We start from the raw sequence: 26,321 nt of genomic DNA, 5'->3' as shown, positions 1-26,321 counted from the left end.
CATTGCAGCATAGGCATTTCCTACACCAATCGAAGTGGTTTCTCCATTGAAATAGTTAATCTACCTCTCCAAGAGGCAGTAGCTAGGCTGACAGCAGAATTCTGCCACTGACCTAGCTGTGTCTTCTCAGAGGGTTAGAGTGACCTAAATATGTCACACACAATGTGAAATTTTTCACAGCCCTGATCAAAGTAGCTAAGTCAACATACATTTTATGTGTAGACCAGAAGGAATAAGGGTATGTCTATACTGCAGCCTTTATGCTGCGGTAGTGCTCTAGTGCAGATGCTTCTGGAATTATTAACAGGAGTTTTTCCACAACTGTAGTTAACTCACCTAACTGGGGAGAGGTCAATCTAGCCATGGCACCCAGGGCATGGAATGTTTTGCAGCAATGAGTGATGTAACAGGGTTGGTCTAAGTTTTGAGAGGAGACCAGACTTAAGAGGGCTTTGCCTGAAACTAACTGAAAAAAAGAGGCAGGCTGACAGCTGTGTGTGTGTGAGAAGCAGAAAACTAAGAGAGCACTAGTGAGTGTAGTCATCTTGGGAGGGAACTGAGAGACAGAGCTTGCTTCAGGCACAGGGTACTGTGGAAAGGCAGACTTGGATTTCTGGGTAAGGAAACTGCTGCTGTTTGTTTCTACTGTGTCCAGGAAACAGGACTTTGTGAACATTCTTTGTAAATAAAAAACATTTCACCAAAGGAAAACCTGATTTGTAATTTCTCCTCCCAATTGAAACAACCTAGCAGGCCCCAAATATTGGCTAACAGCTCAGGTCAAAGTAGCAACAGTATAATTCAAGTCAGAATTTAGACCTGTGGTGGCAAATGAGTTGATGGAAAACATTTGTAAAGGACCACAGGCAAAGAACCTGTGCAGGAGAATAGACTGTTGCAAGTTATAGACTTGAGCTCATCCAGCTTTCTGCACCAAACACTCCCCTTCTCCCCGAGCTGACACTCCTCTCCCCACAGTCAGGCAAATTAAACTCAGGATCCTTGACTCTTGTTTGCCTCCAGCAAATCCAGTCCATAGATTGATCATGAGCTCAGTATTGGTCCACGGAGAAAACATGATGGGAAGACACAAAGGCAGCTGAAAGTGGGTAGAGGTGAAAGATTGTTGATTTCTCTTCTGTATATGGAGTTTTACAAAGTTCAAAACTAAAATCTTCTTTCTAGGTCTTCTCTGGTGTTTTGAATGGCCTGGATTGTAAACTTTAGATTGTAAAGTAATAAAGCTTAGACAATTCACCATAAAATCACCCTTCAGTTCAAGGGTTGCTCCTGATTAATGAGTTGCTGAGGTTTTTTGTGGTAACACGAGCACACAAGCTGCCGGTGACCCTAACCCCGGGATCCCCTGTAACTGGTCCCAGGTGGGTGGCTAGATGTTCACTAAGATAAATAAATTCACTAAAATAACCCAACTGGGTTTAGTTCCCACCTATTCTTATTTCAGTGCAAGTGTCTGTTGACACCCTTATTATGAATGAAGAATGTCCTGGTTTGATTGAGGATATGTCTACACAGCACGTGAGGGTGGGAGGGTGTGATTCCCACCTCGGGTAGACATACTGTTAGCACACTAACAATAGCAGTGCATCTGTGCCAGCAAAGGTGGTGGCTTGGGTTAATCAGACAGGTGCAGTCCCCCCTTACCCCAGGGTGCTTACTGTGTAGACAAAGCCTTAGCTCAAGATTTTACATTCTTGTTTGTTTATGTCCTTCCTCACTTTCCTTTCATTCCCTTTCTGCTTCTTCCCATCCCACTGCCCCCATTCCTTGTGTCACATAATTCCTTCTTCCTTCTTTTTTTATGTTCCTCCAGCTCCTCCTCCCAGCCTCTCCTTTTTCTTCACCTCACTCTGCTCCTGTAGGCAGCTGATACAAGGTGCAACAGGAACCTCCCATTACCAGCAAAACCATTTCTGATGCAGAGCAGCAGGCAGAGAGAACAGAAGCCAAGACAGCCGAGCAGCCATGGCCTCAGTGACGCCTGTAGAGGAAATTCAAGATGAAATCAAATGTCCCATCTGCCTGAAGTATCTGACAGACCCAGTGTCCATACACTGTGGGCATAACTTCTGCCGAGTCTGCATCACTCAGTACTATGAGACATGGGCAGAGGGGGACTATGACCCTGTGCGCTGCCCCAACTGCAGAGCCCTCATCCAGAAAGGGACTCTCCGGCCCAACTGGCAGCTAGCAAATATAGTCAACAAAATTAAACACATGGATTTAAAACCAGGAAAAGAGAAATTGTGTAAGAGACACAATAAAACCCTGGATCTGTTCTGTGAAGAGGACGGGGAAGCCTTGTGTGTGGTTTGTGAGAGATCCCCAGAGCATGGTGCTCACACAGTGATTCTCATGGAGGAGGCTGCCCAGAAATACAAGGTAGGAAACAGTCTGGATCCTAGTTAATTCGATCCTTCCCTTTTCTGACTCAGCCTCTCACATCCACAGACTTTCCTAGATTTTCTGTCTCTTGCTCTACCTAAATCTCTCCATTGCATGACCCCTTCCCTCTGTTCAGGTGCAGGGAGCCCTGACCACCGATGCTGCCCCAGCCTGTCAACGCCATACTGTTCATTAGAGAGATGTGGTCACTAGAGCTCTGTGTGAAGCACTTTCCTCACACACAGGATTGCAGCTGGAGGTGTTTGTGCTGCTGCCAGGCCAGGAATGGAGGGAATGGGCTTCTCCCATAGGCACTGACTCTGTGGGTGCTCCAGGGCTGGAACACTCATGGGGGGAAAAAATAGTGGGTGTTCAGCACCCACCAGCAGCCCCCCAGATCAGCTCTTGCCCCCCAGCACATCCCACCTGCTGGTGGGCCCCATCAGTCAGCTTCTCCCCCTCCCCCCAGCACCTCCTCCTCACTACTATCAGCTATTCAGTGGCATGCAGTAAGCACTGGGGAGAGGGCAAGGAGCAAGGGTGGGGGTGTGTTCGAGGGAGGGGCCAAGAAGAGACAGGGCAGGATAGAGTAGATGTGGGAAGAGGCGGGTTGGGGCTTGGCAGTAGGATTGGAGTGGGGGCAGGGCTTCAGGCTGAGCAGGAGTCAAGCACCCCCAGCAATTCTGAAAGACTGGCTGCTCCCACCACACCCCTTACAGGCCAGGCACAGCCGGCAGGGCATTTACATTCATGGTAAGCACAGCAACCCTCACTGTTTTATGGAACATAAGTTCAGGAGTGGACTTAAGACCTCTTACTTAGAGACCCATCTCTGGAGCCACCTGATTAAAAATGACCCTCAGGTATCATTATAAAAAATTCAGTAACCAAAAAGTAACTTTCTAGCCCATAGGATTGAAAAGAAAACTTTGAAAATGTGGCCCAAGCAGAACCAATACAGTGACATGCACCTGAGTCTGTAGACAGCCTGAGACAAAAGCTCTGAGAAGAGGGAATTGTCCCATGGATCTCAATGGGGTGTTCACTTCCAGAACTACTGTTCTGGGGTCCACCTCTCCTCAGCCTGTGTGTGGCAGAAAGGAAAGAGATCAGTGGGCTCAGCAAGAAAATACACATGATACACAAATCTGTGCTGGCAGTTTGGCAGTCCCTGCCCCTAAAGAGCTTGTAATCTATTAAACTGAGTAAAGACAAAGAGAAAGTGGGAGGCAAACTGGGAGTGAGCAGCATGTCCCATTTGCTCTCCCTGTCTGAAACATGGGTTCTGTTCACGTGGTGCATTAAATAGACCAGAGTCATTTACTCTCCATCCCGGCTGAGCTGAGCACAGCACAGGATCAAAGAGGGAGGGCAGAGATGCCTGTAGGACACCTTTCCACCTTCACTGGAACCTGCTCCTCCAGGGGCCTGGCTGGATCGCTGGCTTCAGGGGCTGCTCTAACTCCCACTCTGCTTCCAGGAAAGAGCTAACATCTATCCAGATAAACACACACCAAGGGGAGGTAGGAAGCCAGCTGGGAGCAGCGTGATTCCTTTGCTATCTCTGTATAAAACACACTGTGCAGGGGCTGTTGACATTTTACCTACTACCACTCCACCCCTACTACCTATTCCCCTTTATCCCCATCCCTCCCTCCTCTTCTCCCTAACAACTTCCCTCCACACACCTCCACAGCAAGCATTTGGATGTGTAATGCGAATTTTGGGCTGTGCTGAGACTGCATTTCCCCCAAATAAATAAATAAAAATACTCCTTTGGCAGAGGAAGACAGTAGCAATACCTCCCCTCCCTTGAAATTTGTGATTTCTGCCAAGAGCAGCATTAGTGTAAACGAGAATCGGGCATTTAAAACACCGATTCCAGATTAACCATCTTTTTAGCGTTTACATTTAATATCACTCCTTAGACACACAGTCCCTGTCCCTGCAGGCTCAGCATCACAGGAAGGGGTGCTGGAACCAGGGAGAGCTAGGAGGCCCATGGACCCCCAACTTTCAAAAGTGAGAAGGCCAGAGGCAATGTTTTTTGGCGGGCATGCTGGGTCAATTGGCCTGCCTGGGGTGCTGGCAGGGCGAGAAGAGGGGCTCTGTCTGCCCCCTGCCTGTGCCCCTGGCATGCTCATTCCCTGTACCTGGCAGCTAGGCCTGGGCAGGGAGCAGAAGGGGTGGGACCAGCGGCTTCTCACAGCAGCCTGCCCTGCCCTGGCTCAGGGGCTAACACCCCTCCTCCTTCCCCCCCACCCCAGCTAGCCTCGCTATCTTAGGCAGCTGCTGCACTTCACAGAGTCAGTGACCCAGAGAGGACACCGTCAGGCATGTGAGAAGCCGCTCTCCCCCTCTCCCTACGCAGCCCAGCTACCAGGGAGAGTGGCTGAAAGTCCTGGGGGGTAGCACAACAGGAGAAGAAAAGACAGCCCCCTGCAGTTAATGTGGGGAGGACAGTGTGATGGATCCAGGCTGGGCAGAGGAGAATCAGGGGTGGTCAAGTGTCCTCCCCTTTAGATCGTGACCCCTCCCCCAAACAGCCATGCCCATCCCCTTTTTAACATGGGCATAGTAGCCTTGGGCAGGTGTGGAGTGTTGGTGACAAGGTGATAAGGTGAGCAGCTCCCCTGCTGTGAAGCACATCCCCAGCCTCTTCCCAATGGTCCTCTTGCCGGAGCCTTCTGCATCTCCTCTTTCTCCCAAGGCCCCACCCCTTGGCCAGGCCAGAAGCTGGAGCCAGGCCATGATAAGAGCTGCCCAGGGAGACCAGGCTGCTGTGGGAAGCCCTGCATCCCTCCACACCAGCACAGGGACTGATTATGGGACCAAAGTCCTACTGGGACACTTTTCTGAAAAGCCTCAAGAGCTGTAATGTTACCAGTGAGCTCTCACACAGTGCTTGGAGGCATCAGATACAGTCTATGTTGTCCTCAGTGCAGAGAAACTGGTCAGTAGAGAACATAAGAATGGCTGTACTGCGGGTCCAGACCAAAGGTTCATCCAGCCCGTATCCTCTCTGCCAACAGTGGCCAATGCCAGGTGCCCCAGCAGGGATGACCTATGAGGTAATGATCAAGTGATCTCTCTCTGCCATCCCTCTCCATCCTCTGACAAACAGGGCTAGACACCCATTCCTTACCCATCTGGCTAATACCATTAATGGATTTAACCTTTAATTATCTAGTTCTCATATTAAACTCTGTTAGTCCTACCTTCAGAACCTCCTCAGCAAGAATTCCACAGTTGACTGTGTGCTGTGTGAAAGAGAACTTCCTTTATTGTTTTAAACCTGCTGCCTATTAATTTCATTTGGTGGCCCCTAGTTCTTATATTATGGGAACAAATAAATAACTTTTCCTATTCACTTTCTCTACACCACTCATGATTATATATACCTTTATCATATCCCCCTTAGTCTCCTCTTTCCAAGCTGAAAAGTCCTAGTCTCTTTAATCTCTCCTCATATGAGACCCGTTCTAAACCCCTAATCATTTTAGTTGCCCTTCTCTGAACCTTTTCTCAAGCCATGGTATCTTTTTGAGATAAGGAGTATTCAGATGTGGAGTACCATGATTTATATAAGGGCATTAAGATATTCTCTGCCTTATTCTCTATCCCTTTTTTAATGATTCCTAATATCCTCTTCTTTTTTTGACTGTCGCTGGCACTTGCGTGAATGTCTTCAGAGAGCTATCCACAATGACTCCAATCTCTTTCCTGACTAGTTGTAGCTAAATACCCCCATGCATATATATGTATAGTTGGGGTTATTTTTTCCAATGTGCATTACTTTACATTTATCCACATTAAATTTCATTTGCCATTTTTTTGCCCAATCACTTAGTTTTGTGAGATCTCTTTGAAGTTTTTCAGTCTGCTTTGGTCTTAACTATCTTGAGCAGTTTAGTATCATCTGCAAACTTTGCCACCTCACTGTTTATCCCTTTCTCCAGATCATTTATGAATAAGGTGAATAGGACTGGTCCTAGGACTGACCCTTGGGGAACACTACTGGTTACCCCTCTCCATTCTGAAAATTTACCATTTTTTCCTACCCTTTGTTCCCTGTCTTTTAACCAGTTCTCAATCCATGAAAGGATCTTCCCTCTTATCCCATAACAGCTTAATTTACATAAGAATCTTTGGTGAGGGACCTTGTCAAAGGCTTTCTGGAAATCTAAATACACTATGTCCACTGGATCCCCCTTGTCCACAAGTTTGCTGACCCCTCAGAAACCTCAGGCGAACAGGCAGCTGGCTAATGTCCTACGAATAGCCAACCGGCTGAGTTTACAGGCAGCAAAGGGAGCAGGAAGGGAGAAGGGGTGCACCTACAGTTTCTCAGCTGTTCTGTGAAGAGGATTAAGCCCCCATGTGTGTGATATGTGACAGATTCTGAGCTCACACCATGGTACCCATAGAGGCCTGCCCAAGAGAACAAGGTAGGGCACCTCTGTCCAGTCTATTTCATTCTAAATAGAATTTTAATTACAAGTTATTTCACCACAACTTGCCAGTTATACTTGATTTTTCCCTACTACAGCTACCGATGTAACCATGTCATTCAACTCTGTCACACCTTAATTGTATGAAAAATGGCATTGAAAGAAATGTACAGGGCAATATGGCAAAAGAGGCAAAAATGAAGATATTAAAGATTACAGTTGTGGGAAACATTTCTCTGGGGAGCTGAAGCTATTTCAAATCTAGTTCCAACTCAACTGAAGCTGTTAAATGATCAGTAAAGTTTAAATCACATGAGCTGCAGGCCAGTCTCTGAGAGATTGTTGCCTTCAGAATGGAAAAGGAGGGGTTACAAGCTGCTGTTATTGTTATTTACATAAAAGTAGCCCCTAAAAACCCCAAACAAGATCTGACTTCTATTGTACTGGGCTCTGCACAAAACCCAAGGAGGGACAATCCCTTCTCTGAGCAGTTTACAGTCTAACTAGACAAGATAGAGAAAGGATGGAAGAGGAAACACAGGCACGGAGAGGGGCAGTGACTTGCCCAAAGTCCCTCAGCAGGTCAGTGTCAGAAGTGGAAATAGAACCCATCTCTCCCAAGACTTAGAGCCCTAATCGCTAGACCAGTAGTTCTCAACCAAGGGTGTGTGTAGCCCTGCCAGTGTGCAGAGGTTGTTCAAGGGGCACATCAACTCATCTAGATGTTTGCTTAGTTTTACAACAGGTTACATAAAAAGCACAAGCAAAGTCAGTACAAATTAAAATTTCATATAGACAATGACTTGTTTATACTGCACTGTGTACTATACGTTGAAATATACCGTAAGTACAATATTTATAGTCTAATTGATTTATTTTATAATTATATGGTAAAAATGAGAAAATGAGCAAACTTTCAGTAACAGTGTGCAGTGACACTTTTGTACTTTTATGTCTGATTTTGTAAGCAAGTTGTGAGGTGAAACTTGGGGCTATGCAAGATGAATCAGACACCTGAAAGGGGTACAGTTGTCTGGAAAGGTTGAGAGCCACTGGACTAGACCATTTTTATGGCCTACCAGGACTTGCCAGTAATGAACTGTGGTCATTAGGAGTGAAAAACTCGTTGATAAAGGTCCCAGGCCCAGCAGGGAGATGAGGTTTCCCACTGGGATTCTGAACTCCCGTGCTGCTCCATGAGGGTTTAACTCCGATGATGGGCTGCACTAGAAGAGGTCACTGTGCTAAACACTGTGTGGACCCCGAGCACCTTGAGTCCACCCACAAAAGGGCTCCAGAGAAAAAACAACCTGTCAAAGAGGGTTTGCCCTTGTGCTTATGTAAGCAGGGAAACGGGCCTGCTGTCGTGGGGAACTTTCCTGACATATACACTACCTCGGTGAAGTGGGCTAGCGAAAGGATCTGAGTCCTCTCTCCCCCTTCCTTTACCCAGAGGCCTGCCTGACCTCAAGGGCTCCCCTTCCACTCTCCTGTATAGCAGAGTCCGTGTAAGCCCAACAACGCTGGACCCAGGATGCCTGGGGGGCTCAACCCACAACCTTGTTTTGGTAACTTAGGCAGGGGCAGGGCCGGCTCCAGGCCCCAGCGCGCCAAGCACGTGCTTGGGGTGGCATGCCACGGAGGGCTCTCTGCCGGTTGCCAGGAGGGCGGCAGGCGGCTCCAGTGGACCTCCCGCAGGAGTCCCTGTGGAGGGTCCGCCACTCCCGCGGCTCTGGTGGAGCATCTGCAGGTATGCCTGCGGGAGGTCCACCGGAGCCACGGGACCGGCGGACCCTCCGCAGGGACACCTGCGGGAGATCCACAGGAGCCGTGGAACCGGCAAGCGGCAGAGCGCCCCCCGCGGCGTGTCGCCGTGCTTGGGGCGGTGAAATGGCTAAAGTCGGCCCTGGGCAGGGGCTAGGGTGTCCGCACTCCGGGGTGCTGTCTCTGCACTGAACACTTCCCTGACCCACTGATCATTACATATAGTTCAAGGCAAATACAATTTATTAACCAACAATCAATTTAAAAAAAAAGGGAAAAATGGAAAAGGTTAAAGGAAAACACATCACCCCTTTCTGTTACACAGGGTAAGTCTACACTACGGGATTATTCCGATTTTAGAGAAATCAATTTTTGGAAACAGATTGTATGAAGTCGAGGGCATGCAGCCACACTAAGCACATTAATTTGGCAGTGTGCATCCATGTCCCGAAGCTAGCGTCGACTTCCAAAGCGTTGCACTGTGGGTAGCTATCCCATAATTATCCCATAGTTCCCGCAGTCTTCCCCCCCATTAGAATTCTGAGTTGAGATCCCAATGCCTGATGTGGCCAAAAATTTGTCGCAGGTGGTTATGGGTAAATGTTGTCAGTCAATCCTCCCTCCATGAAAGCATCGGCAGACAATCATTTCGCGCCCTTTTCCCTGAATTGCCTGGGCAGATGCCATAGCACGGCAATCATGGAGCCCATTCAGCCTTTTTTCACTGTCACCATATGTCTACTGGATGCTGCTGACAGACACTGTACTGCAGTGCTACACAGCAGCATCCCCTTGCCTTTACAAGTTAGCAAAGATGGTTGCCAGCCTTATTGTACCATCTGCTGCTTTGCAAGTTGACAAAGACGGTTACCAGTCATACTGTACTGACTGCTGCTGTCATGGGTGCTCCTGGCCAGCCTTGGTGAGGTCAGTTGAGGACGCCTGGGCAAAAATGGGAATGACTCCTCAAGTCATTCTCTTCTTTAAGTTTTATCTAATGGAGAGTCAGTCCTGCCTAGAATATCAGGCAAGCCTACTAAAGAACCAGAAAGGCAAACGGCCGCTCTGGGTCAGAGCCCCAGACATCCCGCAGAAATGATGAGTTGCATGACATTCTAGAGGGTGCCCCTGCAACAACCCCACCCATTGCTTCCCTCCTCCCCCACTCTTCCTGGGCTACTGTGGCAGTTATTCCCCCATTTGTACGATGAAGTAATAAAGAATGCATGAATAAGAAACACCACTGACTTTATTGTGTCTGCAAGCACAGATCAAAGGGGGGAGGGGAGGGCGGTTGGCTTACAGCGAAGTACATTCTGCACTTGCTCAGCTTATAGATGAACATGGGAATCTGTGATAAGCACTAGGATAGAAGCACAGGTAGGACTGAATCTCCATTTGTGTGTGGGCCTTTGGTTGACACTGGTAAAATACAAAAGGTCCCAGGATATGTATGTTGGGGGACAGTTCTAAATGGCAGCTTAATTTTTTTATTTACAGCAAAATGTAGAGGGCTAAGTATCTGATTATGAGCCCTGGTAGCAACAGGTAGGCTAGGGTAGGCGTGACTGTGCAGTGCTGCTGACTGGGAGAGCAGCTTGAGGCAGAAGCCTCCAGCTGGCATGATATTCCAGGCAGGACTGAATCTCCATTAGACAAAACTTAAAGAAGAGAATAGCCTGGAGTCATTCCCATCTTTGCCCAAGCGTGCCCGGCCGACCTCACCGAGGCCAGCCAGGAGCACCCATGGACGACAATGATGGATACCAGTCCTACTGTACCGTCTGCCATCCGCAAGGCAAAGCAAGGCAAAGGGATGCTACTGTGTAGCGCTGCAGCACCACATCTGCCAGCAGCATCCAGTAGACATACGGTGACATTGAAAAAAGGCGACAAACAATTTTTTCCCCTTTGCTTTCAAGGGGGGGGGCGGGGAGGGATATATACCCTGAACCACCTGTGACAATGTTTTTGACCCTTCAGGCTTTGGGAGCTCAACCCAGAATTCAAACGGTTTTCAGAGAGTGCGGGAACTGTGGGATAGCTACAGTCGTCAGTCGCCCCTCCCTCCATGAGCGTCCACTTGATTCTTTGGCTTTCTGGTATGCTTGTCTCAGCTCCTTAAGTTTCACGCAGCACTGTGTTGAGTCCCTGTTGTGGCCTCTGTCCATCATGGCCTTGGAGATTTTTTCAAATGTATTGGCATTTCGTTTTTTGGAACCGAGTTCTGATAGAACAGATTCATCTCCCCATACAGAGATCAGATTCAGTATCTCCCATACGGTCCATGCTGGAGCTCTTTTTTGATTCTCGGACTGCCTGGTCACCTGTGCTGATCAGCGCTTCATGCTGGGCAAACAGGAAATAAAATTCAAAAGTTCTCAAGGCTTTTCCTGTCTACCTGGCCAGTGCATCCGAGTTCAGATTGCTGTCGAGAGCGGTCACAATGGTGCACTGTGGGATAGCTCCCAGAGGCCAATACCGTCGAATTGCGGCCACACTAACCCTAATTCGAAATGGCAATGTCGATTTCAGTGCTACTCCCCTTGTTGGGGAGAAGTATAGAAATTGATTTTAAGGGCCCTTTATATCGAAGTAAAGGGCTTCATTGTATGGACGGGGTGCAGGGTTAATTTGATTTAACACTGCTAAATTTGACATAAACTTGTAGTTTAGACCAGGTCACAGAGACATCACAACCAGCAACCTCTGGAATGCAAGGGCAGTTCACAGTCTGTTCCTCACACATCCCAGGCCTCTTTCTCAGGCCCTGGTTGTGCTGCAGGGATGCTGCGGGTCGGGTACTTGCTCTGGTGGTGGCCACATGCCCTCAGGCTCTAGGTGGCAGGACCCTTCTTCCCAGTGTCAGTCCCAGTCCCCCTCAAAGTCTGGCCTGCAAGGCCTCTTGGATGGTGGGGTCTCCCTGCGCTAAGCCAGTGGCCCGGGTCCCCCCTCACTCTATCCAGATGGCTGCTCACTGCACTGATGCTGCTCTGCCTCCAGCCCCAGGGGCTGCTTCTCTGGCCCCTCTAGCTCTGGTTATTTCTAGGGAGACCAGACAGCAAGTGTGAAATATCAGGACAGGGAGTGAGGGGTAATAGGACCCTATATGAGAAAAAGACCCCAAAATAGGGACTGTCCCTATAAAATCAGGACATCTGGTTACCCTCGTTGTTTCAGTTCTCCCAGCACAGGACTGCTCTTGGGGCTGCTTCTGTGGCTCTGCTCCCAGCACGGATTTGCTCCCTGGGCTGCATCTCTGGCTTTTGTTGTTGCAGTCCTGCTCCCAGCACTGACCTGCTCCCAGGGCTCTTCTCTGGTTCTCTGGTTGCCATGACTCTGCTCCCAGCTCAGCTCAGGCCCCTGGTCTTTACTTAGCTTGGCCCCACTCTGTCTGACCCAGGCAATTCCAGCTTGCTCGGAGGACAGGACCCTCCTGGCCTCCTGACTCCCTGATTCACCTGCCCGCCCTGTCAAATAGGTTGACCTGAAGCATTGGCCTCTCCCCATTTCCCCTGGGGACTGGCAGTCTCAGGAACCGGGTCTTGATTTCCCATCAACCCTTCTTCCCCTTTCTTTTAGTGTTGGGAACTAGACAACCAAAAAACTAACACTGAGTTTCAGTAATGAGCCAATGCTCCCCTTACAGTTAGATCAGTTCTGTCCAACCTGTAGAATCCCCAGGGGTTAAGGGTTGAAATTCAGTGGGAGTTGGGCTCCTTTGAGAGTCCAGGCACATGTTTCTAACTCCTATATCTGTCTGGGATTTGTATCACTTTTTAAGCAAAATCTTATTCTTATACTACCATGTGAACTCATTTTCCTATTGGTTTAACTCAATGAAGAAAGAGGATAAATAATTTCAAACAGTCTGAATGTACAGCTCTCCCAGTCTCCACTAATGAGATTTCATTTCCTTGGTGTCTCTGATGTCATAAACCTAGCAGGGCCAACTGTCTTGGATTTGGGGTGGACAAACACCCTCCTCCACAAACACTCTCAAGCTCAGGCCACTCAAATTGTTTTGTCTCTTCAGGAAAAGATCCAGGCCCACTTGGAGACTCTGAGGGAAGAGAGAGAAAAGCTGCTGGGATTTAAAGCATCTGGAGAGGGAAAAAGTCAGACATATCTGGTAGGTTCCCATTGTGACTAACCTGCAGGGACTTGCAGTGGGACATCTGTTTGTAGGCAGTTTCCTTTGTGGCCTTGAGGGAATGTGGACTTCTTTCTGTTTCTCCATGACCATGGGTAGTTGTGTTAGAGTTGTGTGTCTGTACACACACATACACACACACAGGCCCTGAGAAACCCTCTTCCACATCATATTCTGCAGAATCTAAGACAATCTAACTCATTCCAATTAATCAGTTAATTTCTAGCCCTTTCACAAAACTCCCAAGGTGAGCGGACTGTATCCCATACAGTGCTCACTGCCCATGTCTGCAGGCATTTCTTGGGTTGTTTATTTCTTTTTCTCACCTGGCATTTCTGTCAATGTAGTGCTGAGTCCTGCCTGCTGCTGCTCTGGATCAGGATAGGCACAGACCTCTAATAACAGTGTGCCAACCATGTCAAAGTTGGAAACATCCCATCAAGAGATATTAATCCTTTCCTTAGCATCCAGAGTATAGGCAAGTGTTAGACATCTTAGAGTTTGCAAAGAAATTCTCTCCCCTGCACACTCAGAACTCCAAGAAAGGATCATAGACTCTCCCTCTAACCCTTGCCTCTCCTTTCCTTAAAAAAACCCCAACCAGATTCAGACACAAACCGAGAGGCAGAAGATTGTATCTGAATTTCAGCAACTGCAACAGTTCCTGCAGAAACAAGAGCAACTCCTGCTGGTCAGACTAGAAAACCTGGAAAAGGAGATTTTGAAAATACAGAATGACAATGTCACTAAAATCTCTGAGGAGATTTCCTGTCTCAGTGACCAGATCAGTGAGCTGGAGGGGAAGTGTCAGAAGCCAGCAAGTGAACTCCTGCAGGTAAGACGGAGTTAGAAAAATTCCAGATCCATGCAAAGGGACAGGACAGCTCCTGAATCATGCGCACTGGAGTCCAGCAGCCAGAGATCACAGTGTAACTCAGTGTGTGCATTGCTGAAATGTGAATTACGGATGCTCTTTGAAAATTACAGACTCATTTATGTCAGAGATGATATTAAGTCAGCAGAACCATGGCTCTGGAGCCAGGGCAGTGCCTCTTTTCCTTAGCTGAAAAATCCCTTCCCTGCGATCCCTGATGTGTGGCAATCATGGCATGTGGTACTAAGGTTGTTTTTCTGTCTCTCTCCCCTCTAGGATTTCAGAAGCACCTTGAGCAGGTACGTGGCTCTTTCTCTTTCCCTTATGTTTCACTATCCTATGAAAGGACTTGGGGAGCATGTTGCCTGCACATTTCCCCTGGGCTCTACAGAAAAATGTGAGGCAGGGTCATATTTTGGAAACAAATCTTGGTGGTGAACTTAATCCTGAGGTTCTCACCCTTTTATAAAGGACTCTGGAATTATCTATTCAGTAGGAAAGATTGACCTAAAGTAGTTCCTGAAGATGTGACATCATTAAGGGACTGGTTGCCTCACAGTTCTGGGAATGCAATACGGGCCTTTCGCCTCTAAGGCACTAGTTACAATCATGCCCTTGTCAGCAGTGTCCAAGCATCTTTTCCCTCTGGGAACTGCTGGAGACCTGTGTGAAATGAGCTAGTATCAAGGGGTCGGGGGGAGGTCTGAGGTCTCAATCTTGATCCTGAAAGAAAGATCCCATAACACTATGTATGCAAGAAACATGAGAACATACCAGGATTAGCACATGGAGACGAAGGAGTGAATTGGTCATGGAGACTCAATTCCCTTTTTATCTGCAGATCTGCTCTGTCCAGGCCAGAGTGAAGAACATAAATGGGGTCTTTGTGGGAAGGTTGAACAGACATGGCCTATGCTGCACCTGCTCTGAGGTTGAGAGAAGTGGGGGATTTCTAACTCCAAGCCCCAAAAAGCATTAGCTTCCCCAGTAGCAATGAATTATAATGAGTCAGTGAATTAAATGTAATAATGTGAAATTCTCTCTGTCCAGGTGTGAAAAGGAGAAGTTCCAGCAGAGAGTGGAGATTTCTCCTGAGCTGGAAAAGAGACTCAATGATTTCTCCCAGAAAAATATTGCTGTAACCAAGACACTGAGAAAGTTCAAAGGTACACAGAAGGGATCTAGAAGGAGAAATCAGTATGTGGGTCTTCAACCGTAGGAGGAGATGGTCTCTGGCCAATTGGTTCATAATCTATTTAATAAAAAGGAGGAAATAGCTGAATTGAGCAGATATAGCAGGAACCTATCAGCAAGGGTGTATTACCCTGATTCGCTCTATGAGCTTTGGTAAAATCATCAAGATAAAAATATAGCAAAATTTGGAGTACCTCAGTTACTCTCTCTCAAGTACAGAACTGCAGGGCATGTGCTCCAGAGCTGTTTAGCCTCCCCATATACTGCTGGTCTCTCTCCAACTGTTTTTCTCATATAATTAAAACATAGTTATGTCAGTTAAAAGTAGGACTGCCATTATGGATATGACAGCCTGAAATCTCATCTCCTATATACTTTCCCTCTCCAGACACTCTGTGCTGCAAACTGGAGACAGAAAGAGGGAAATTATTACGATCCTTCAGACCAGGTGAGATTTCAGGGGGAGATTATCATTCCATTAAAAGAAAAAAACACATGAAAATATTTTCATGAAAATGTAGCTATAGTTACAAACCAAACCAACACTGACCATGACACATGGTTCTAAAAATAACAGGCAAACATGAAATACTAAGAAGATCCCATGCCGAAGTCACACAAACAATCCTGATACCAATTTCAATGGTGCGTCCATCTATGCACCCACTGATGATCAGAAACATTCTCACTGACCAACACACAGTTACCCTGATGTTTCCAGACACATCCAGCTGCCTTTGAAATATTCAATTCAGAGGGTTGTGACATTCCTCTCCTTTCCCCTGTGTGAGGGGTTCTTTCCCATTCTTCTTCACCTGCATCCTGCCTTTCTCCTCAGGGGGAATCTCTGGGATCACACACCAAGGGGGAGTTCTGCAGGAGATTTTCCTTCAACTAACAGAAAATTGCTATAAAAACAACTCTCCTCCATACCAATAACCATACACATTCTCACTGCCCAACCTCTGAACCACCTTAATTATGACCTGGTCATTTGTATTGACATCAATAAGCCTTCTAATTCAAGGCAGTCAGTGGAGACATCTCCCTGCTTCTGGCTGTCACATCCCCCAGCTCTTCTCCAGCATCCTACCTTTCCTTTGTGCAGGGCTGGGCTCAGCTGCTTTGTGGGTTGGGGAGATGGTATCTCTTTAGTTCTGTCATCTGCAGCCTTCTCATCTCTTTGGGCTGGGAAGGGGCTGCCTCACCCAATGGCACCTCCTACTTCCTGGCCTTGAACCGCTGGCTCTTCCCCAGTGCTGCATCTTCACCTCTGCTCTTTGGCCTGGAGTGGAGGATGCATTGAGGTGAGGAAGCTTCCTTTTGGGGTTCAGAGTTGGTATCTGTCTCCTATTCTCCTTCCTAATAAAAAGCTTCTGGTGCCTTCTTTGCTGTGTCTCTGATGCTGGGAATGAAGCAGCCCCAGCTATGGAACAGCATCTATGGCCAAATTAGAAAGTACAGAAGTGGTTCCCACTACCCCAGCTGAAGAACTGCAATGACATCTCTGCTGAAGCTCATGCATTCAGCACAGAGGCAGCTCGCTGGGTTCCAGGATCCCAGCCAGAACAGGGCTGCCTGGGAAGTGTGAGAAATGGACCAGGACTGAGCTATGCCCCTAACAATCTGATTCTCTCTCTCTCATCAGTAAATGTGATTCTAGATCCAGACACGGCTCATCCCGTCCTAGTCCTGTCTGATGATCAGAAAAGTGTGAGATGGGGAGACACACGGCAAGATCTACCAGACAATCCTGAGAGATTTGACACTGAGCTCTGTGTGCTGGGCTGTGAGGGGTTCACCTCGGGGAAACATTCCTGGGAGGTGGAGGAGGTGGATGAGGGACACTGGGCTGTGGGGGTCGCCAGAGAATCTGTAAGGAGAAAGGGAGTGATCAGCCGTAACCCACAGGGGGGGATCTGGGCTGTGGGGCCGTGGGGGGATCAGTTCAAAGCTCTCACATCTATGGAGACGCCACTGCCCCTGAGCTGGGTCCCCAAAAGGATCCAGATTTTTCTAGACTATGAGAAGGGGCAGGTGACATTTTTTGATGTTGATAAGGAGGCCCCGATCTTCACTTTCCCACCAGCCTCCTTCACTGGGGAGAGAATCTACCCCTGGCTCTGGGTGTGGGGATCCCAGCTCAGAATATTTCAGTTACAGGGGGAATAGCCATTGGGGACCCTGAAATCATCCTCTCCAGCCTCACACACCCTAGTTACCATGACCCTGGAGGACTTCTCTCTTCCTCAAGACTTTCTGCAATGCAGTATCAAGGACCCTGGATGCTCCATGGGCTCTTAGGTCTGTCTGGACTGTCAAACCACAGAGATCAAGGAGGAGAAGACAATCTCATCACCCCAGGAATTGTCCAGTCTGTTTCTCTCTGTTCTCTATGGTCCAGCAGGACTCTGGCGATCCTGGGTCACAGAGTGTCACGGAAACATGGGAGACTAGGCCAATGGAAATGAAAAAAATAGGCTATGACCTTGGAGAACTGTCATCTAACTAACCCCTCACTCATCTCTCTGACTGTGGAGGACTCCTGTCCTCTCAAACCCCAGTACCTCATCTCCCTCCTCACTGCCAAGGGCAAAAGAGATGGGAAGGATGTGTGTGAAAAACTCTTCTAGTTCCAGAAGGAGTACATATATGAGGAGGGGCAGTGGTAGATTGTCAATAAAGGGAGAAGCCTGAGGAAAGTGGCGGGAAATGAAATGAAGAGTGAAAACAAAACAATCTTGAGAAGGGAAAACACTCAGAGGGCACAGAGAGAGGATAGGAAAAACTCAGGGGAGAGAACGGGGAACCTGAGGTGGAATGATCTGTGAATGTGACTAGAGAAGAATTAAGGAGACACAGAGAAATGGGTGGAAAACGTGCTACAAAAAACGATGTGTAGAACTGGATAGAAAAGGAGTGAAGAAAAGAGAACACAAGAGGGATATGGAGATTTATAAAACGGTGCTGAAAGTCAGACTGGTTATGAAAATTCCTTCTCAGCTTCTTTTGAGCCTGACATTTACTTAAGAGAAATGAAGCATATTTTTTCCTTGTTTATTTCCGTCTTATTGCCCAGTTGTAATTTTGAAGGCAAACATGGGATTCCTCCTCACCCCCAATGGTTGTGTCACCCCAACAGCAATGAGGGGGTATGTGTGTGCGCCAATCTGATGATATCCTGAGCTTTACTGTAATGTGTTGCTATCCAGCCTGCATTCTGCGCCATCAGCTTTATATAAAGGGTATGTCAGGAATTATTCAGCTGTGCTCTGGAGAGAGCTGGTTTGATCAGTTCATCTCTCAACCACCAAACCTGTCAGTGTGACACCAGCAAACAAAATATGTGGCAGATATTTGCAGTGTGGGACACTTGGGTTTTATGGCTCATCATACCACAATCCACAGCCCATAATGGTTTTAATGATTGTGTGAATTAAATAAACTATTTTAAAAGAAAACTAAAATATATACCAAATGGAGGCACACAAATTACCACTCCCACAGCAACAGGGTTTGTATTATGACCTCTCTGGTTCCCCACACTCATCTCCACCACTGGAACTCCAGGAAGAACTGCTATTATGTGTGAGAACCAACCACTGGAGAGGGATTTGACAGACACATTGGCAATGGGTTACACAAGGGCCTACTAGACAGCTTAGAATATTAGAGATCAGGACACCGGGGTTCTCTTCCTGGCTTCAGTGTGGGGCAATGATAGATAACCATGTTATTTCTATTCTATACATTCATTTTGCAAGGCAGCAGAAGGGAGTGGCCATTGTGCAGTGGTGAGTAGTGACAAGTAACCAGATCATGTGTATTGTCTTTTGTTATGTTGGAGCTGAAAACACTTCTTTCCTGGGTGTCTGGCTGGTGAGTCTTGCCCACATGGCCAAGGTTTAGCTGATCGGCATATTTGGGGTCAGGAAGGAATTTTCCTCCAGGGCAGATTGGCAGACGCCCTGGAGGTTTTTCACTTTCCTCTGCAGCATGGGGCATGGGTCACTTGCTGGAGGATTCTATGCACCCTGAAGTATTTAAACCATGATCTGAAGACTTCAGTAGCTCAGCAGTAGGTTAGGAGTTTATTACAGGAGTCAGTGGGTGAGATTTTGTGGCCTGCATCATCGTACAGAAGGTCAGCCTAGATGATTATAATGGTCCCTTCTGACCTTAAAGTCCATGACTCTATGACTTGTGGTGGGACAGTATTTCTGCCTACCTTGCATCACCTTAACTCTGCCCTCTGGTAACTCCAGACAACAATCACAGGACTTGGATTAAGGCGTGTTAGGGTATGGGTACACTGGCACTTTACAGCACTGCAACTTTCGCACTCAGGGGTGTGAAAAAACATGCCCCCCCCCCCGAGCGCTGCAAGATACAGCGCTGTAAAGCCTCAGTGTAATCAGTGCGGCAGCGCTGGGAGCGCGGCTCCCAGTGCTGCACGCTACACCCATAGAGGATGTGGTTTACATGCAGCGCTGGGAGAGCTCTCTCCCAGCGCTGCTGCTCCGACCACACATTTCAAAGTACTGCCGCGGCAGTGCTCCCGCAGCGCTGCCGAAGCAGCGCTTTGAAATTTCAAGTGTAGCCATACCCTTAGTGTGTGTGGACCCAGATTAGATGTAAAAGATATTTAAAGACACAATCACTTTTATTCCTCCACATGTGTTGACTGATTAGGTGTCTCCTATTTATTTTTTAAATTCCTCAATACCATGGAGCTCTCTTCTTAGCATCCTTGGCTCAGATTTCCAAGAATTGCCTGTTATTTTGCAATTTGGGCCAGACCCAGGGAGGGGCTGGGTCCTGAGTCTCTTTAATATGAATTGTGAGTGCTCAGCAGCTTGTGGAACTGGGCCCTACATGTTTATATGTTTAAATGTCTTGTTGTAAAGTTACTTTCCTGAACAGTGGGAAAGGGCCAGGTTCTACTGCAGAGTCTGGGGCTGAATCCCAAGGTATTACAGCTCATCTGAGGGAAGAATGATATTGATGGATCTCTGAGGATATAATAATAAATATCATGTGTTTTAATAATTTGTATGCTAACGTGAGAGTAGAACACTCACTAATGACTCCCTAAAAGGCAGCAGGTTGATGGCTGATTAGATTCATTGTCAGAGGTGAAGCCCAGGGCACAAGGAAGTTGGAGAGATTCCATCAGAGACACCCAGAGTGAACTTCACTTCAGTGAACAAATCCCAAGTCTTTGGTCTCTCAGCAGGTGAAGTGAAGGGCAGGGAACTGGATGCCACCCCTCCCCTTGGGCTTCCAGCACAGAACAGCCCCCACACTCCTCACCCCAAGGCAGCCTCTTCTGAAATCCTAGTGTGGATCTTCCAAAAAAAAATCCAGTCTTAATTTGGAAATTGTGTGTGATGGAGACTCCACTGCAATCCCTGGTAAATGATTCCAATGGTTAATTACCCTCACTGGGAAAAATTTCACCTTGTTTCTCGTCTGAATTTACCCAGATTCAAGCAATGAATTTTGTTACTTTGGGAAACAAGTTAGCAGAGGATGGTTTTGTTCCCTTTATCTCTGAGTTATCAGCACAGCACCTTTCCACTCTGCCATTCCGTTCCCCTCCCTAGACCTCTGACAGAGAGCTGAAGATTAATGGCGTGGTTTATATCAGAGATTTCAGTGTAACTGCTCTCTCATTCACCCCTCTGCAGTCCCTCCAGGGCACCTACTTAAATGGTTCTTGTGCCCATCCATCTCCTCTCTTGGTCAAAGACCTGCATCTCACTCCCTCCAGACTGAGTGTTTTAAGATTTCCGGGTCCCTGAGTTACACTGCAGTAGCCCCAGCAAGCCAAGCTGCCTAAGCAGGCCAGTGCCTGTACATTGCTTTCTTCCCCAGGGCTATGAGCAGCATATGGCCAGCAGTTACATTTTACCACCCTGCTCCTTCTAAGCCAGCACATTTATTCTCAAGGTAAAAGCATTACTGAGCGAGCATCTGAACACAATAGAAGAATCTACACACTTGCTAACAGTTTGTCACAAGTCGCCCACCAGTTTTATAGGCCAGTCTTTCAGACCCTTCTGCAAAGTTGAGGCCTCCTTGGAGAGCTGGTCCTGTCCATTAGCTGGATCAGAAGTAGGGCCTGAGTCAGTGTAACCTCAGGCTCTTTATCCAAATGTCCTGTCTTTGTTTCTTGGTGTCTGGAGAATCCAGTTTGAACTAGTACATGTGAGCATCCCTGGAAAGTGGTACGTCTTTGAATGGTTACAACATAGCTGATTTGCCTTAATCACCCACCCTTAGTTTGTAGTTCCTGGAGTCGCTGTGGTAGTCTGCTCCTGCATGGAGTTGAACACAATAATGCTTAAATCATTCATTGAAAACATTGGACCCTCAACACATGGGGTTCCAATATCTGTTCCAGTTTGCACCAGCTCTTCGGGCCAAGCAGGTTCCATCCATAAAGAGTCAGGGGCAGAGCAGACATTAGAACTGAAACGATCTGGGCATGAAAGAGCAAAGAGAGTACTTAGTATTGTCACAGGATGCTGCAGGTATGAAAGAGAAAACATCAGGTCTTCATCTAGAAACACATAGAGTTATTCTAGCTGGGGTCTCAGTGCCAGGAGATTGGGGGTGGAGGGGGCAGAGCACAGTTCATATCTGAAGAGTTATTTTATTTCACTGTCCTTGCCAGAGAATGTCTCTGGAGTTTCCTTCATTCCCTTCTTGTCCCCCACCATTCCTCCAATATATTTGCCCAGCTGATGTGGGATGGCAGAGGGAGGGGAGAAAAACAATTAGATGAATTCCTCGGTTTCTGTAATTTCCAGCAGTCCCACGAGTACTCAGCGAAGAATCAGGGTTGGAAGAAGGAGCTCCAGAAAACAAAAACACAGAAGAAAGGAACAATGGGGGTTGGGGCACTTGCTGAGTTGGAAATGCTGCCCAAGGATATTATGGGGATAATTAGAAGGAGCATAGGAAGGAGGGTGAGAATTGCAGCTGCTGTCTCCTAGTACTTCTTCCCTATCTGCCCTTAGGCTCCTTGAGGCCCAGGTCTGTCTGGAACCTATGTTACCCGTTGGTGAGTAAGTGCTACAGGGCCCCTACTGTGCTGATCTGTAGAGGACATGAGCTGCTACAGCTACAGATGTTTGAATATTAGTGTAACCCTTCTTCCAGGTGGAGTTGGCAGCAACCAGGACCAGGTTTAATATTTAGGGGTTCCTTTTTAACAATACAACACAGAACTGGCTTGAGCCCCCATCCAGTAACCTGGGGAAATTACACACCACCACTCGGCACCACTGAGAGACAACACTTTCCCATTTGCAAGCACAGCATCTGAGTGTAAAAAAGAAACTTTTAATGAAAGGAGGGAAGCCCCCTGACATTATTTAGGGAAAATGCCATAAGCAGGATTCATAAACGTAAAACTGTGAGAAGTACACCCACTCAAGAATGCATGAGGCAGAGTCTTCTGCCTCTTGTTCTAGAGTTCTACAACCATAGTTTCTTTACTGTGCCCTTCTCTGCTCCCTCACCATACTCCACTCACAGTGGTTGTCCTCGGTCAGTGAGGACACAGGGTTCCAAGGTGCATTAGTGTGAGTTCATCTTCTACCAGAGGAAGAAGGCACCTTGTTTGTTCCACCATCTGAGCACTTGCTCTGGCTGTCCACTCTGCTAGCCTCTCATTCCTCTCTTCTGGCTGCCTTGCCAGCCACTCATTCCACTCCACTCACTGGTCACCTTTTGCCCCCTGCCCCTCTGCCAGTAAGTCCCTTGAGAGTCCACCCAACTCAGTGATTATCAGCTCTTAGAGATGCAAGCTAGGCAGAAATGCTGTCCCACCACAAGTGTTTTCAGCTCTAACATAACCCGGGGCGGGTCAAGCAGGGCAGGCAGGCTGCCTTCGGCGGCTTGCCTGCGGGAGGTCCCCTGTCCCACGGATTCGGCGGCATGCCTGCGGGAGGTCTGCCGAGGCTGCTGGACCAGCAGACCCTCCGCAGGCATGCCGCCGAAGGCAACCTGCCTGCGGCCCTTGTGGCGACTGGCAGAGCGCCCCCCCGCGGCTTGCTGCCCCAAGCACGCGCGTGGCGTGCTGGTGCCTGGAGCCGCCCCTGAATATAACAAAAGAAAAATGGAGCCTATTTATCGCTATCTCTGAACAGTGTGGAGGAAGGGTTTAAACCAGACCGGGGACCGTAAGGGAGAGGGACTTCTCCTGGCTGTCCTCACCCCTCTTACTTTCACAGGGTATCTGGCATTTGAGCAGCTAGATACAATGTTGAATTCAGACAATGTAAAGGGAGATCTTGGCTGACCAGTAAAGTGCCCGAACCACTACTGTTTAATGCTAAAAATAGCCAAGCCAGCAGGCCGTTAATGGGCCTATGCAGCAGCCATAGTATGACCAAGTCAGGAGGGAAGGGAGTTTGGGTGACCACAGAAATGGCAGCTTGACCCTGCATCCTTCCTGGTGAGAGCTCTGTCAAAATTGCTGAGATATGCATTTAGAAAAACAGGAAACTTGTCTATATGTGCCTTCAGGGATGTGTCTGTCAGGGCCTCAAGACATGCAAACTCTGAAAAAACACATCTGGCTAATTGATGATCAGAAGGAAACCTCTTGCTTAACCTCTGAAATTGATTGCTGAACAAGTTTTCTCTAAGTGATGTGTTATTGTAATACTAATGAATAAAAGAAAATTTGGGGTAGTTGGACTCTTCAGGGACTTTCCCTCTGGATACATCGTGTGGCCCCACTGGCAGATGGAATATTGGCCATTGGAAGACTGCTGCTGTGCCACTCGAGAGCCACACCCAATGTTGGTAATTATTGAGAGTTAGGGGTGTTTTACTAACCTGTTGCAGACGTGTGTAAGTGCTTGAGACTAAGTAAAGTTTAGCTTTAAGTGAAAGCACTCATGTGTTGTCCTGTTTGTGCCATCCATCTATTGATCAGATGGCCATGTCTCCATTGATTTATTTCCTGACACCACCTTGCACAGAGAAAAGTTACCAAGAGCTTTGGGTTGAAAGTACCCTGGGTAACAGGCTGAGCTCTGCCTCCAGTGCTCTGATTCCCTCTCTGCAGTGAATGTGACTCTGGATCCAGACATTGCTCAGCCCCAACTCATCCTGTCTGAGGCTCAGAAAAGTGTGAGATGGGCAGACAAACAGCAGCAAGTGCCCAACAATCCGAAGAGATTTGAATCTTGGGCCTGTGTGCTAGGCTGTAAGGGATTCACCTTGGGGAGACATTACTGGGAGGTGGAGATTGGGGATAGGCTACTCTAGACTGTGGGGGTGGCCAGAGAGTCTGTGGGACGGAAGGGACAGATCAGCTTTAACCCAGAGGAGCAATCTGGGCTGTGCAGCAGTGTTTAGGTCATTTCTGGATTGTCACCTCCCCTCTGACCCACTTGCCCTGGTGCTGGGTCCCCAGCAGGATCCGGGTTTGTCTGGACTATGAATGGGGACAGGTGACATTTTTCAAGGCTGGAGACGAGGCCTTGATCTTCAGTTTCCCTCAAGCCTCTGTCCCTGGGAGAGAATCCACCCCTGGTTGTGGGTGTGGGATAGAGGAGTCACTGAGACATGGAGGGGAGGGGGAATGTCCCACTGGGGTCCCTGAAATAAGCCTCTCTAGCTTCACACACCCTTGTCTATAAGTCCCTGGAAGTCTCCTGTCTTCCTGCAGACTTAGTATCCTGCAGTCCCAGGGATGGGAGGGGGAGGTGTGAAAAACCACTGGAGCTGCAGGCAGGAGGAGCAGAGGAGCCCTGATGGGTAGAGGTGTGGGCTGCAGGGCCAGAACTACTGGAGGGTCAAGGACAGAAGTGATGTGGAGGCTGGGGCTCTAATTACCAGTTGGGTGCGGGACAAGCAGATGTGAAGGTGGCAGGAACAGAGAATTAATTAATTAGGATTTGGGAGGTTTGCGGGAGAAGCTGGAGGTGCTACACCAGCAGGGAGCCTGGAAGATGGAGACCCAGAGACTGTCAAGTGTGACCTCCAGGCCAGCAGGGAAGGGATGCTATAGTGAGGAGGAGCTGCTGGGAGGTGTGTGTGTGGGGAGGATGTCATTTGGATTATGATGGGCTGGCAGTGGGGAGGGGAGAGGCAGGTACAGGGCAAGTTTAACCAGAAGGGAGAGAAGAAATGAAAGAGGGGGAAAAAACAGGCAAAAATAAAATAAAACAGAAGTAAATAAAGAAGACTGGGGAAAGCAGGGAGGAGAGAGGAACTAATATGAAAAGAGTGAAAACAAAGCAATCCTGGGAAGGGAAGAGCTCCAGGGGAAGTGGGAGGGGAAGGGGTAAACTCAGGGGAGAGAACTGGGAACCCGACTTGGAATGATCTGTGATAGGGAATAAAGGATATGTAGGGGGAGACAGAGAAATAAATGGATGGAAAACGAGTGCTAGAGACAACAATGTGCAAAACTGGCTGAAATGAAATAAAAGGGAGAAGGAAAGAGAATGTGAAAGGACTTTCATTCCCAGGTGACACATGCACAGGATCCCTGGGAAGGATTTTGCTAATATGGGGGGAAAGACCCTGCTGAGCTAATGGGTTAATTCCATCACCAATATCAATGTGTCTGTAACTCTTCAGAGAACAGTAAGAGTAATTATTTGCTCACGAGATGAATGGTAGGCTTTCTAACATGTGCTGAAACTGCAGGGTGCACTTGTGCGTAAATGCGACTGAGGTATAGTCAGAGTCACATTATAAAAAGAGGGTGCCGACATTGGGAAAACTGAGTTCTCTATGGGAAAATTCCAGCAGGAACTATCCCTATACTGATGATCATTTGACAAGGCATCCATCAGACTCTAACTCTATTTTTAAGGCTGTGAGTATAACTATAATTGTAACTTGTACATAGATCTTTATAGGATTTTTATATGCTAATTGTAACTTTAATAAAACTTGTAAAACAGACAAGGCCTTGTACTTATGAATGTATGTGTTGTCACTACCGTTGGTCTTTTTGTGTTCTTAGAGACTCTAAATCTGAAGCAAGTAGCAGAGGTGACTTTCAGGCCTGGTCTACACTAACCGTTTATACCGAATTTAGCAGTGTTAAACTGAATTAACCCTGCACCCATCCACACAACGAAGCCCTTTATTTCGATATAAAGTGCTCTTAATATCGATATCTGTACTCCTCCCCGACGAGGGGAGTAGCACTCAAATCGGTATTGCCATTTCAGATTAGGGTTAGTGTGGCCGCAATTCAACGGTATTGGCCTCCAAGAGCTATCCCACAGTGCACCATTGTGACCGCTCTGGACAGCAATCTGGAGTCGGATGAACTGGCCAGGTAGGCAGGAAAAGCCCCGCAAACTTCTGAATTTCATTTCCTGTTTGCCCAGTGTGGAGAGCTGATCAGCACAGGTGACCACGCAGAGCTCATCAGCACAGGTAACTATGCAGTCTGAGAATCGAAAAAGAGCTCCAGGATGGACCGCATGGGAGGTAC

At 47.8% G+C, this 26,321-nt stretch overlaps 1 protein-coding gene and 1 long non-coding RNA gene across 2 annotated transcripts in view; one reads left to right on the top strand and one right to left on the bottom strand.

Moving 5' to 3' along the window:
• LOC142047690 (uncharacterized) overlaps positions 1–26,321 on the bottom strand; it is a 459,131-nt gene that overhangs the window by 380,532 nt on the left and 52,278 nt on the right. The gene's annotated exons all lie outside the window — the stretch shown is intronic.
• On the top strand, positions 1,987–17,051 carry LOC116815553 (E3 ubiquitin-protein ligase TRIM39-like). The gene is made up of 6 exons (XM_032763996.2): positions 1,987–2,403; positions 12,658–12,753; positions 13,379–13,609; positions 13,925–13,947; positions 14,699–14,814; positions 16,491–17,051. Exons 1-6 carry the CDS (start codon positions 1,987–1,989, stop codon positions 17,012–17,014), a joined length of 1,407 nt encoding a protein of 468 aa, XP_032619887.1. The 3' UTR covers positions 17,015–17,051.

The sequence above is a fragment of the Chelonoidis abingdonii genome, chromosome 13, assembly GCF_003597395.2.
Source record: "Chelonoidis abingdonii isolate Lonesome George chromosome 13, CheloAbing_2.0, whole genome shotgun sequence".
NCBI lineage: Eukaryota > Metazoa > Chordata > Testudines > Testudinidae > Chelonoidis > Chelonoidis abingdonii.
Note: the sequence above shows the minus strand (reverse complement) of the source record. Positions and strands in the feature narration are given on the sequence as shown.

What these genes read in the sequence shown, in the direction of transcription:
- LOC116815553 (XM_032763996.2), top strand. Translation starts at nt 1,987, where the DNA reads ATGGCCTCAGTGACGCCTGTAGAGGAAATTCAAGATGAAATCAAATGT. An exon ending in CAGCAAGTGAACTCCTGCAG is followed by an intron (nt 13,610 to 13,924) that starts GTAAGACGGAGT and finishes TCTCCCCTCTAG; the next exon opens with GATTTCAGAAGCACCTTGAG. An exon ending in GACACTGAGAAAGTTCAAAG is followed by an intron (nt 14,815 to 16,490) that starts GTACACAGAAGG and finishes CTCTCTCATCAG; the next exon opens with TAAATGTGATTCTAGATCCA.